The sequence below is a fragment of the Gadus chalcogrammus genome, chromosome 22, assembly GCF_026213295.1.
Source record: "Gadus chalcogrammus isolate NIFS_2021 chromosome 22, NIFS_Gcha_1.0, whole genome shotgun sequence".
Classification (NCBI taxonomy): Eukaryota; Metazoa; Chordata; class Actinopteri; order Gadiformes; family Gadidae; genus Gadus; species Gadus chalcogrammus.
In genome coordinates this window covers 11,685,482-11,699,072 of record NC_079433.1, presented here as the reverse complement: position 1 = coordinate 11,699,072, position 13,591 = coordinate 11,685,482, and the positions used below count along the sequence as shown (strand labels likewise).

The window sequence follows — 13,591 nt, the reverse complement described above, 5'->3', positions numbered from 1 at the left end:
ATATTTGGGAAATGGCATGAATTGTTTCTGCCTCAGTTGGGTATTTGCAGAAGCAAGCTGAGTCATGTCTGACCAGTCTGATGTAATATAACTAGTTGTATTATGAGATTATTGACAAGGGGCAAATTCAATTGATGCAGGTATTATCCCTCTATTTTAACTAATTTGTTTCGATTAATTGTCCATTGACTAATTGTGAAAAACACAATCTACACAGGCATGTAAATTAGGTATTTAAATTTTTTATTTTATGGGAGGAAGGAAATTATAACATCCACCCTGGCTTTCTGCATTGCAGTTCTTCAAACATGGAGTCAAATATATATTTTCTATGTAATTAACTAGAAACGTTATATGAAAGGCATATATATTTCTGATCGAATTACTCTAAATGCGTGTAATTATAGCAGTCTAATTCGCTTTAATAAATGCCTGCTGTACTGCACTGGCTTCGCTAGGTGGCAGCAAAAAGGACTTCAGTCTTAACATTTTCTACAATGCTGAACCCATGTAAGATATATCCCGCTAAAACTCCTTTCCGTTTTCCGTGGCCGAAACGCAAGTGTGATATAATCTCAACCACTGCCTGCCAATTACGCCAGCAGCTCTGTGGAGGGAACATATCGTTCCTAAATACATCCTTTCTTACAATGTAAATGAATTGTTTTAATTGAAAGAACTACATAATGGATTCACAAGCCCGGATGCGCGTAAGCAGACTGAAAGGCTTCAATGAGTGCAGCTAATCAGACATGCAAACAATACAGAGTAGTGCAACATTGCATATAAAAACGAAATAGGAATTATAAAATGACATCAAAGGAATAAAAATAACATTCTAAAGTATGTTAAATATATTTATATTGCTATAAAAGCGTCAACTAATTGGGAGAGGAACTATTGTCCATTCGTTTCCATGAATTGAACACATTAAGCACGCATGCCTCCTTGGATAGGTCTACGTGCTTCTGACGTCAGAGATGAGTTAGAACTATCCAAGTATGCGCAGTAAGGTGGACGACAGAGCCGGAGTTGCGAGATTGGAGGATATTAACGGATAGGATCCTGACAGTTTCTAGTTACGGACTACACAATATAGATTTATACTGTATTGCCTGTTGTTACATTGAGACACGCTGTACAACCGTCCATAGTGAAGCAGTGATCTAAACGGGCAACGCAGAAGGAGAGGCGTTTGGCACCGATTCATAGAGCGCCTCATCCTGGTAAGCAGTATTTAATGGGATATTTATTGTTTCAAAACACATGTTAGGCCTTTCATCTATAACGTAATTGTAGCAAGCTATAATCCGTATTGTAGGCCTGTATAAATACAACGTAGGTTATTCTAGGCTCCACCACATGTTTCTTTAATGCGTTTCAAGGGAAGGTTTGTGCGTCGACCCTTCTTGTGTTGTTATTGCTCCGGATGCCCAGAATGCGTCCGTTGTTGACAGCGGGTGTCCCATATGGGCAATAGTGCCTCTGCGCCCTGTTTTCTTATCATTTGTTGCCTGAATGGATAACATGTAGACTATTCAAAACGCAGTTTTAAAATGTGAACTGAAGAATGCAATTTCAAACAGAACTCCTCTGACACGAAATGCATGTGCTCAAGCTTTTTATGACAGAGCTAAAGGTTAAAATATATTTTTTGACTTGTCTTGGTCTCAAATGAGACAATTTATGTCTGACGAAGAATCCAACGTAAGCTATCTGTCAGAAAGGCCAAGGTCTTTTTCTCAGTTATATAATCTTAAGGGCCATTAAAGTCCACAGTAATCATATCTGCCTCCACCTCCCCCAATATATCTACCTGAGCAATCGAGGGCCATCTGTGTGCTTGGCCCTTTTTAATATAGACCTGGGTGTGTTCAAGATGCCAGGCCACATGGACTTCACTCTACCTCACCTGTCAATAAAAACACCTCCATCTTCTAGACGGCCTGCCCTAAGTACAGTTACACAACCAACCATCCCTCATGGTGTGTAGTTGATTGGAATGGTGTCACAAACAGAGACACCGTGAGGGAGGGAGGGAGGGGTTGGGGGTCGGGGAACACGCCTATGCATCACTCAAATAGGTACTCTGAATGGTACAATGCATACCAGACAAGGCTGATTAGATGACGGCTTGGCTAAGCTTGTTAGCCCGAAGACCTGCGACCTGATCCCACATTCTGGCTGAAACTGAACTCCAGGGATTCCTACGAGGCCCACGTGGAGCTGGACAGCAGGACATCCCCTTTAAGGGCTTTATCAGCTCAAGACAAGTGTTGAGTACAGTACAGAGTAGGCCGACAGGGTACTGTCTTGGCTAGTGCCTGTGTTTTAAGAGTGAGTGAATGAAAGCATGCAGAAAGTGTCCGAGAGGTAGAGAGTGAGAGAGAGAGAGAGGGATGGCAGGCTGCTATTAAAAGCCACATGAGTCACTCTTCTTCACAGGTACGCTGGCAGACTCCGTCTCAGAAGCTCTTTCCCATAGAGCGTTTCTAAAAACGTTGATATTTCAGAACACAAGAGCTATGAAGGCCAACTGCCATTCCCAGCCATTGTCATCATCATCATCATCATCATCATCACCATCCTAATAATCATCATCACCCTCAGGCCCAGAGACCCGCCTTTTATTTGTTTGGCCGTTTCTTTATGCTCGTGTGGAGTTTATACGTGTAGGTGGATCGTGGGTTTGTGTCCGGTGGTTGTGGTCGATGGGTGCGTTCCCCGACCACGGGGGCGTTGACTGAATGCGTTCAGTGTTCTGAGGACCCGCCCCGTGGACACTCACCTGTCAGGAATGTTCTTGGCGAGCTTGTGTCTCTGCCGGATTCCAGTTTATACACGCATGGCCTCCTCGAAACAGAATGTCATGCTTGCCAGGCTAGAGGGGGTTGGTGAGGTGTGTGTGTGTTTTTTTTTTGTCGTTAACAAGGTTGCAAAGTTCACTGACTTCTAGAATCTGGTAAACTTTGCGTCAAGTGCCTACAAGTGGAAGGAGTTGAGTCAACAAATTCCTGGAAACTAGTCCTTTCTGTGTTGTTGTTTTTTTTTATAAATGTATTTTTACCTGGATTTGCTGTTCCTTGTTTGACTGAGCTGGTTAGAAATTGAATACCTGTCTGGCATCAATGCGCTGGAAGAGATAAGGCATCAAGGAGGCCTGTTGGGTAGCTGCCTGCCTGTTCATTGTTTGAACACCTCATGACACTGACAAAAGTAAATAGAAATGTAAATATTATAAATGTAAATGTGGGAAATGTTTGTTGAACCAGTTACAACGTCCTGAATTCGACCTGTTGGATGAAAATGGAGAACTGACCGGAGAGACACCAGCTCACTAGCGAGAGAGAGGCAACTCCTCGGCACTACCCGCAGCCTGATGGCTGGTCTGAAACGTGGCCACGATGGGAAGATCGCCGGCCTGTACGACCTGGACAAGACCCTGGGCCGCGGGCACTTTGCTGTGGTCAAACTGGCCCGGCATGTCTTCACAGGGGAAAAGGTACACACACACACACACACACACACACACACACACACACACACACACACACACACACACACACACACACACACACACACACACACACACACACACACACACACACACACACACACACACACCGTTGGCCCAAAATTACCTTGAAATCACGAATAGAGCCTTGACATTCAATGCCTGATTAGGTTGAGAGGAAATATGATTGCATGTGGTCAACAGTTTGAGTCCTAGATGATATATCTTTTTTATAAATGCGAGAGTTTATAAACGGCACGATGTGTCTCATGATGTCTGGCCGTCCCGGCAATGGGTTAGCAAGTGAGGGTGAAGATGATGAGGAAGGGCACTTGGTACAAACGGGAGGTTCACTCCTCTTCCTCGTCCTCTTGCCCCCCCCCTCCCCCCAGGTTGCCGTGAAGGTGATCGACAAGACCAAGCTGGACGCGGTGGCGCGGGGCCACCTGTTCCAGGAGGTGCGCTGTATGAAGATGGTGCAGCACCCCAACGTGGTGCGTCTGTACGAGGTCATCGACACAGCCACCAAGCTCTACCTCATCCTGGAGCTGGCGGACGGCGGGGACATGTACGACTGCATCATGAAGCACGAGGGCGGCCTCGGGGAGGAGGTGAGTCGTCATGCACCTGCGCCCGCACGCGAACACACCAGCGACCCACATGTATGCACACACACACACACACACACACACACACACACACACACACACACACACACACACACACACACACACACACACACACACACACACACACACACACACACACACACACACACACACACACACACACCATCAGCAAACAGACACAAGCACATGCACGCATGTTTGAAAGCGGATCCACATCGGAATCCGAAAGGGTTTTTCTGCCAGGGAACCGTCACATACATGGAATTGTTGTGGTGAAGAAAGAATAAAGGGAAGGAATTAAACATCCAATCATGGGACACTAGACACAGTGGTTATGCGTGCTATATATGCTATGCCGAGACACCCTGACGCTTAATGTTACTGGTTTAAAATATACAGTATCAGAACACAGTCTTAAGTAACTTAACATAAACATAATTGGAACTTTATCATATTAATCCTAAACCATCTTTTTCAACACAGAATATTTTTTCATGAAGACATTTAAATTATGATTGTATGTGGCTTCGTCAACATAATTAGTAATCAACACAGGTGACCAATATTTGACGAATGACTCAGGGAAAACAAGTATTAAATGACGCTGGGGCAGTATCGGGACAATTAAACTGATAATTAAACTTGGCTACAAAGCTAGCTACTGTTGACTTTACATAAAGACTCCATAGTCTCCCGTGTATAAAACATTACAGGCTCGTATACAGTTATATTTTTTATTGTATTTATTATTTTATTTTTGGTTATTTTCATATTCATTCTTTCTTTCATTCTTTTATCTTGCATTTCTGAATCCAAACAACACAATCAATTCCTATGCAATTCTATATACATAAATTGCACAGCTTTGTTGTGTACTCGATTCTGATAAGCAGACCACTGCCATGAATAACAGACCGTTGCTATGGTTGCTATTTCCGAGCATAGAACGTAACCTCCAATTAATATTTCAATTAAATTACATGTATTTTTGGGTTCATGTTCTGTGTCAAAGTATTGTAATTGTAATTATAATGTAATTATATACATTGTAATTATATACATCAATGTAATTATATACATTGAGCCGGTAATTATTGCAAAGTATACCCGACAGACTAAAGACCCTTCTGGGACCTGCATCACCTTACACATGCTATATCTAACCTAAACAAATGGCAGTGCAACTTTATTTCAGATTTTAAAGATGCCATATTATACCGCCAGGTGTGAGTGTGATTAGCCGTTGCAAGCTGTTTTTTAGCAAACGTTGCTCATCTATCCAGCTCACATCTAGGTGGACACGCCCACTTGAGAGGTCACTAACCTGGTGGTGTAATATGTCCCCTTTAATCGACTGTGATGTATAACCACATCCCCCATCCCCTCGTCCCATCGTCCTCCCCCTACAGTTGGCCAAGTGCTACTTCGCCCAGATCGTGCACGCCATCTCCTACTGCCACCGGCTGCGGGTGGTGCACCGCGACCTGAAGCCGGAGAACGTGGTGTTCTTCCAGAAGCAGGGCCTGGTTAAGCTCACCGACTTCGGCTTCAGCAACCGCTTCCGCCCCGGGGAGAACCTCAGCACCTCCTGCGGGTCGCTGGCCTACTCCGCCCCCGAGATCCTGCTGGGGGACGAGTACGACGCCCCCGCCGTCGGTGAGTCCTAGGGCTGCGTCGAAAGAATCAGGATTATCTTGGGAAATATTGAAATCATCTCTTTTTGAGTTAGAAAGCATGATGCATTTATTCAGCATTTCTCTCCAAAAAAATAACGTTTTAACTGAGAACTTTGAAATTTCCCTTTTTAAAATGATGCACAAAATGATCAACAAGGAAATGTTCAAATGGAAAGGAATATACAAATATGTATCCAGTTGTTCTTTGAATGATAAAATAAATAAACTAAGAAATTAATTCAACACGATTATATAGTTTCGCAATCTACGGTAAATGCGATTAAATGCACAGCTTAAGTGAGTCCGGAGAGGGAGCGTGAGAGAGAGAGATGAATAATCAGCAGTGGCCCAGTTATTGATGTGTTTACCTTAAGCTCATATTGCCCGTCTATCAGTGTGCATGTGTGGTGTGCATTTGGGCTCTGAATTTAATATGTCAACCCTGTGTGTGTATGTACGTGTTTGTGTCCTACTGCTCTACTGCGTGGAGTCCAGAGTCCAGGTTGTGTTCTTCTATATGCAAGTGACCAGGACATGGTATAGTTGTATGACCTACACCTGTGCCAGTGTGTGGGCCTAGTGTATGCACATCTCCTGAACCAGAGGGTAATGCAAATCAGCCCTCTACGATTGGACGAGAGTTGTGATAGCAACACGATGAAAAGGAAATGAGGTGATATTGACAAAAGCCATTCAGTCACCTAGCCATTGATGTTTTTTAAGAAAAGGCATATTTATTTACTTTTTTATTTGAAGAGGAGAGAGGAGTTTTAGCTTCTTCTTTTTATCGTGATCATTGAAGGCCACTGTTTGCCTGCATGTAATGAAATCTGATAGTGGGTCATTGTGAAATTGGTTTCTGTTATTTTCTCTCTGTTGTGCTTTTATCTCATCTCTCATGTACAACTGTGTACTTTTAGATATTAAATAATATAGAGCTGGACCTATTTTAGCCATTAAATTATAAGCAACTCCACCATTCAATTTACTATTGAATTATATGAAACTATATCAGTGAATATACAGACAATTAGTTTGTGTGTCTACCAGTTTAAATATCAAATGAAATGCAATCAGGCATGGATGTTTTTGGGGGGGGGGCGGTATTGGGGGTGCAGGTCTTGTGTGTGTGTGTGTGTGAAGGAGGGGCGGGGGGGTTGTCAGCTAGGGAACTGAGTGTGAGGGAAGGGGAAAATTGTGAGGGGGGAGAGAGAGAGAGAGGAGTGTATTTCCATTTTTCCATTTGAGTGGATCTGCTGTGGCTATTTTCTACGGTCTCCTCTCTGCTTCCTCTCATCTTCCCTTTGCAGAGCAGATGCGAGCGAGAGTGAAAAATCGGGCGAGTGGCCAAGCGAGAGAGATTATAGTGATTTATCAGCACTGCTATAGTTCCAGCCTGAACATAAACATCCACCACGGTGGATATGCGTGTGCACATCCACCACGGTGGATATGCGTGTGTGCACGTGCGTGCCCCTATCTAATCAATCAGTTGCCCTGACGGTACTTGGCCGGCTTTCTAAGACCACAGAGTCAGCAATCCCTTGAAAATCCCTTCAAAAGATGCGCTTGACCCAGACTACGACCAAGAAATGTACAGTTTTGTGTCTCCCATTCATGGGTGCTTGCGTGTTCATTCATGCGGCGCTGGTCTTACGGTCATGTGCACTACACGACTCGCTGCCCGCACCGCTGTCTGAAATGAGGATGATGATGATGGGTTCATTAGCAAGGATTACCCATCCGACCAGCGCGACATTAATCGGGCGCGAGCACGCCGGCGGACCGTTTGACGTTGAACGAGGCTCAGCTCAGCAGCGAGGTCATCATAGAAAGCTATAAAGTTGGTAGGCCTTGGAACGGAGGCAGAAGGGAGGGGGGGGGGTCCAGGGATTATCGTGGTCGCCACGGTTAATCCTGGAGGAGGAGTTTACAAATAGGGCGAGTATCGGTTCTGAAAGTGGGGACAGTTCTGGAGGATGCTGTTACAATCTGCTGCTGATGATGATCATGGTGATGAAGAGCTGAAAATTACCTTTAAAAAAAATCTTTATTCAATGGACGGATAGCAGCAAGCGCGTCCTGAATTGTGTGCACATGAGTGTGTGCTTGCCTGGTGTGCGTGCGTGTAGGGCGTGTGAATGATTGCAGAAGTGAGGGACGCAAAACTAAAAGGGGTACTTAAGACGATTGCAGCTGTCGCCGCTAATGGCGAGGCCGTTTGCAGCAGGGAAACAGACTGCCTCGTATAAATAAACCCATCCAATAGCCGGTTGCTTGACCACCGGCCGCGAAGCAGTGATGGGGTTGGGGGGAGAGGGGATGGGGGAGGGGGGAGGGTGGACCAGCGGTGGGCTGGGACGGATAGGGAGGTATCACGGTTGCTAGGAAACGGCAGGGACTGCAGCAACACTTCTCGACTCCCCTGGTAGCGGCGGGCTGACGCACACTCTTTCACAGCCGTGGCGATAAATAGTCACCACCCACAATCCACCTGCATCCACGCCAGGCATCGCATCGCAGGCCAAGAGGCACGCTGGGTAGAGGACTGCTGAGCAGCCACACCAGCGACGACCAATCAAAATCAAGTACACGCGCGAAGGCCAATCGACTAGACGTGCAGAGCGCAGTCGGAATCAATGATGCGTGCAAAGCAAAATCGACAATACCCGCACATAGAATAATGAAAATCAACTGTATGAACATGGGAAAGATCACACGCAGCGATACACGCAGAAACCGTTCAGAATCTACTGCTCACACAAAGAAAGATCTATCATCGGAACACAAAGATCTTTGAGAATCACGTGGATGCTCACAGCATGAAGAAAATAAGGGAGGGAGGCCATAAAAGCGTACAGTATTAATTTGAAAGGGCTATCTTTGACTTGAACCAGTGTGTTATCGGCGCGGTATGCCGCTTGCGTTGCACACCGTATGTGTGCTGGGTATTAATGCCGTCGGAAGACTAGCGTGGAATGTGGGTCAGTGGACCATATTACCGTCAAACACTGTTCTGCATGCCTGCAGGACTTTGCTGCTCTCTTCCAGTACCGCTTTGCAGAAGCCATAGATAGAACGGCTGTAGTGAGCAACTAGCAAGCGTATGAATCAATGACAGATGAACACGTTAACCCACTTCCTTGGTGTGTGTGTGTGTGTGTGTACCAGGAGTGCAGCGTCTGCTGTGTGTGCGCGTGTGTGTGTGTGTGTGTGTGTGTGTGTGTGTGTGTGTGTGTGTGTGTGTGTGTGTGTGTGTGTGTGTGTGTGTGTGTGTGTGTGTGTGTGTGTGTGTGTGTGTGTGCATTTGTAGTGCCAGCCGGCAAGGAACAGCTTCAATGTTAGAGCAGATGTGGTTTGTGCATATTTATGGATACAGCTCTTTGATCAAATATGAATCATGTTTAATTTGTCAATAGGTTCAGAGAGCTTTTGTCTGTGTCGCTTGTCTGTGTTTGTGTGTGTGTGTGTGTGTGTGTGTGTGCGCACGCACACACACACACACACACACACACACACACACACACACACACACACACACACACACACACACACACACACACACACACACACACACACACACACACACACACACACACACACACACACACAACGTGCACTACCGTTCAAAAGCACAAGGGTTTTCTAATCATCAATTAGCCCTTTAAAACAATGTGCTAATCAATGTACCACAGGAGTGATGGTTGCTGGAAATGGGCCTCTGTACACCTATGTAGATATTCCATAATAAATCTGCCGTTTCCACATTAACAATGTCTAGACTGTATTTCGGCTCAATGTATTTTCATTGGAAAACAAAAAAGTGTTTTTCTTTTAAAAAATCTGGACATTTCAAAGTGAACCCAAACTTGTGTGTGTGTGTCACTAAACATAAAGGCAGACAGCCATGCTTGCTTGTCTCTCCCAATCCTATCATCCCATATTTCACTCTGGCACTTTCTCTTTAGGAGATGTCTGTTGTGTTTACTACTACCATTCCTGGCACTGTTAAAAATGCAACGCAAGCCTTATTCGCCTCTCTCCCTCACTCTCCCTTTCGCTCTCCCTTTCGCTCTCTCTTTCTCTCTCTTTCTCTGTCTCTCTCTCTCTGTCTCTGTCTCTGTCTCTCTCTCTCTCTGGTCCTCTGCAGATATCTGGAGCCTGGGTGTGATTCTCTTCATGTTGGTGTGTGGTCACCCTCCCTTCCAGGAGACCAACGACAGTGAGACCCTCACCAAGATCATGGACTGCAAATACAGCGTCCCCGCACACGTCTCCAACGCATGCAGAGAGTAAGACACGTGCACGCTTACATACACACACATCTCCGTACATGCATCCATACAAACGCCTTAGTACAATCAAACACATCCATTCTCATCTGCGCACGCACGCAGGCACTCACTCACTCACTCACTCACTCATAGACACAAGTGTGTGTGTGTGTGTGTGTGTGTGTGTGTGTGTGTGTGTGTGTGTGTGTGAGCTGGAGGGAGTGAACACTCTTCAGGCGCTGCATATTTCATGTTTAGAGACGAGTGCGGAACGAGGGGAGAGAGAGAGAGAAAGGTGGTTGAGGGACGAGGGCGTACCCCCCCCCACCACGCCCTTCCTCTCTCACATTGTCCTGCCTTCCAATCTGTTTTCCCCGAGATGCAGTGCGGTGTCTAGTGTAGTCTTATGCAGTCATCCCCCGTCCCTCCACCATTATTAATCTTCCATATTACCTTTCTGTTCAAAAAGCCTTCTGAAGCAAGCCGAGTCTTCTGCCAGGTTGCGTGGGGACATGAATACTTTAACAATGCATCCATTTGTTCCTCCTTCTGCAAGGCGAGAGCTTCGGGAATTACGTTGATTTCATGTGAAAAGTCTTTACCGCTTCCCCCATCTACTGATTGAAAGTGGTGTGAAAATGACTGGAAAATAGAAGTCCTGCTATGGTGTGTGTGTTATTTATTTATTTATTTTTCTACTCGAGTCGCGGCTTCAACTTCTCGATGGTGCTAATTAACAGATGGTAGACTCAAAATGCAGGGCAGTACTTTTACACTGGAACTTTGCTGAAGTAAAAATATGCTTACATTATCCGTACACATTCTATCCAGGCCTGAGTTAAAGTTCACTTTACGGATAGTTGTGAAAGCCGTGGATCCAAACAGTGGATCAGCAGAACCGCACCGGTTCACCCCGCTAACAACTGCCTCTTGTTCCAGTCTCATAGGTCAAATGCTGCAGAGGGACCCCAAGAACCGCACCTCTCTGGAGCTCATCGAAGAACACGAGTGGCTGCAGGGCGTCGACCCCTCTCCCGCCACCAAGCTAGCCACGCCCCTTGTGTCCCACCGCAGCCTATCAGAGGAGGAACACGGCTGCATCGTCCAGCGGCTGGTGCTGGGGGGCATCGCCGACCGAGACGACATTACTGAGTACGCGTCCCCCACTCGCCGTCTTCACGGTTCAACCAAAGTTTCTGGGCCTTTTGTACTAGAACTGATGATCAACAGTTGGACGTCGGTAGCCAACACTTTCAAACGCCACATGATTAAATGTGTCCACTACTTCAACTACTTTAACTACTTATCACTACCACCGACTGACATTAACTACTAACCACTGATCCTTTCTAATTTCATAACAACGTCATAACCAAAGTCCACTACTGTCACTGCAGGCGAAAAGCCCAATGTTTGTTCCATGACAACAAACACCAGACTATTTAGCAAATCCTTCTCATCTGGCGATGGCTGGACAAGCGCCATTCTGTGCTAGCACAGCTGGTGGCGTGTCTAACTGATTGCCGTCATCTGTGTAATTGCCGTCAGCCGCCAGTTGGCATGGGCTATTCCTAGATAGTGCCTCGTCGAACTAGACAGCCAGCCTGTCGGCTCGTTTTGAGCGGATCTCCTTGATGCCTTAGATGAGGGGTACGTCTTTTCACGGTGGTTTTGCGTGTTTTGGAACGAGACGCTCACCTCTTGCTCACGGTGTCTCAGGGCGCTGGAGGCCAACCGGTACAACCACATCACGGCTACCTACTTCCTGCTGGCCGAGAGGGTGCTGAGGGAGAGGCAGGAGAAGGAGAACCACAGCCTGATTCGCTCTGCCAGCCCCAGCAAGGCTCAGTTCAGGTATGGGGCTCACCCACCTTGACCTTTGACATTGTCCTTCAGGGGATTCGTCTGAAGGACATACACCCTGAAGTTTTCCCGAAATGGACGATTTCAGTCACTGATCTGCCGTTCCCTATGTTCAACCCCTTCGCAGGCAGTCGTGGCCCACCAGGGTGGACGTGCACCAGGACATGACGGACGGCCTGGGAGGCCCCGCCATCTCTCACCCCGGGGGTCCCCAGTCCCCCGCCCGCAGCGCCGAGAGCCTCCACCGGGGACCCAGGCCCAAGACGGCACTGCTGGACCTCAGCCAGAGGAAGCACATGGCCGACCTGCTGCAGCCCATGACCCAGAGCCACGAGAGGGTCCTCCGGCCGCTGGCTGTGCCCCAGCCCAACCCTCTGAGGCTCGGCCCCTCGGGGCACCACGCCAAGACCAGGAGCCCCAGCCTCCTGAGCGTGGAGGAGGACGAGGAGGAGGAGGGCGAGCCCAAGCCGCTCCCCTTCCAGGTGGTGCTTCGCCCCAAGGTGGGGTCTTCTTCGCGCTCTCCGGCCAACCGGCTGACGTGTCGCATGAGCGCCCCGATCCTCAACCAGATCCACGAGGAGATCAGCGACATGGAAGAGGACGAGGCCGACGGGGCAGAGAAGGAGAGGGCGACCCTGCGTGGACTCGCCGCGCCCAGGAACCTGAACCTAACCTCCAGGCTCTCGGCTCCGCCCTGCGCCACTCTATCCCCCGATCGCCTCGCCGGAACGACGCCGGAGTCCTTGGCGACGCCCAGCTCGGAGACCTCTGAGGACGACACGCAAGACGACCCCTGCGAGGCGGGACCCCACGGCGGGACGGCGCCGACGCTCTCCTTCGGCGGGGGCGAACGAGAGCCCATCGTCCGAGCTCAAGGGCGGGAGGAACGTGGCCCCAATGAGCCCGCCAGCCCCCCCAACGGCGGGAGTCCGGGGGACGCTCGGGGCAGGGGTTCGGCCAAAGCCCCCAGCGGCCTGGTGGAGAGCCTGAAGCTCATGAGTCTGTGCCTCAGCTCGCAGTTCCACAATCTGACGGGGGGTGGCGACAGGAGCGAGGCGGGGGACCACCGGCCGGAGAGGCCCGTGTGGAGGATGTGCATGGGCGGCTCCACCGGCAGCCTGGACAAGGTGTCCCTGCTGGGGGGGCCCACGCCCAGGGTGACCCTCCACCGGTCCACCCCTCTGGGGGACTCGTTCCTGGGGGACCCCCTGCTGGACGGGTCCTGCTCGGGCAACCTGAGGCTGAGCGAGCTGGACCTGGCCAGGGAGAACCACCGGAACCTGAAGAACCGGGTGCTGCAGATGCCGCTGAGCGACAAGACTCTGTCGGTGAACATCCAGAGGAGCCCCAAGGAGGGCCTGCTCTTCCCCCCCACGCCCCACAGCTGCTGCCAGGTCATCTGAAGGCCTGTGGACCCCGCCGCACCTCACCTCCACCCCACCTGCCTGGCTGCTACCCCCTCCACCCAACACCACCCCCAGGACTCCGATCCTCCCTCCTCTACCTCACCCCACTCTCTTCTACCTCACCCCCTGTCTTACTCCTTTTCCCGCCACTCCCTCTCATCCCTTCTCCCCCTCATCCCTCTGTCCTCCGCCCTCTCTCATCTCCCTGCTACCCTCAGAACTATCACAG

The 13,591-nt window shown here is 48.6% G+C and overlaps 1 protein-coding gene across 1 annotated transcript; it reads left to right on the top strand.

The window, feature by feature from the left end:
* The first annotated feature begins 3 nt into the window (after positions 1–3).
* Positions 4–13,591, top strand: LOC130375932 (SNF-related serine/threonine-protein kinase-like). Its single transcript, XM_056583100.1, has 8 exons — positions 4–1,226; positions 3,273–3,502; positions 3,907–4,125; positions 5,553–5,799; positions 9,970–10,111; positions 11,033–11,245; positions 11,813–11,947; positions 12,084–13,591. Exons 2-8 carry the CDS (start codon positions 3,380–3,382, stop codon positions 13,357–13,359), a joined length of 2,355 nt encoding a protein of 784 aa, XP_056439075.1. The 5' UTR covers positions 4–1,226; positions 3,273–3,379; the 3' UTR covers positions 13,360–13,591.

Excerpts from the sequence above, each read along its gene's own strand:
- LOC130375932 (XM_056583100.1), top strand. The coding sequence starts at position 3,380 with ATGGCTGGTCTGAAACGTGGCCACGATGGGAAGATCGCCGGCCTGTAC. Across the intron at positions 5,800-9,969 it reads GTACGACGCCCCCGCCGTCG|ATATCTGGAGCCTGGGTGTG; the intron begins GTGAGTCCTAGG and ends GGTCCTCTGCAG. Across the intron at positions 11,246-11,812 it reads GACCGAGACGACATTACTGA|GGCGCTGGAGGCCAACCGGT; the intron begins GTACGCGTCCCC and ends ACGGTGTCTCAG.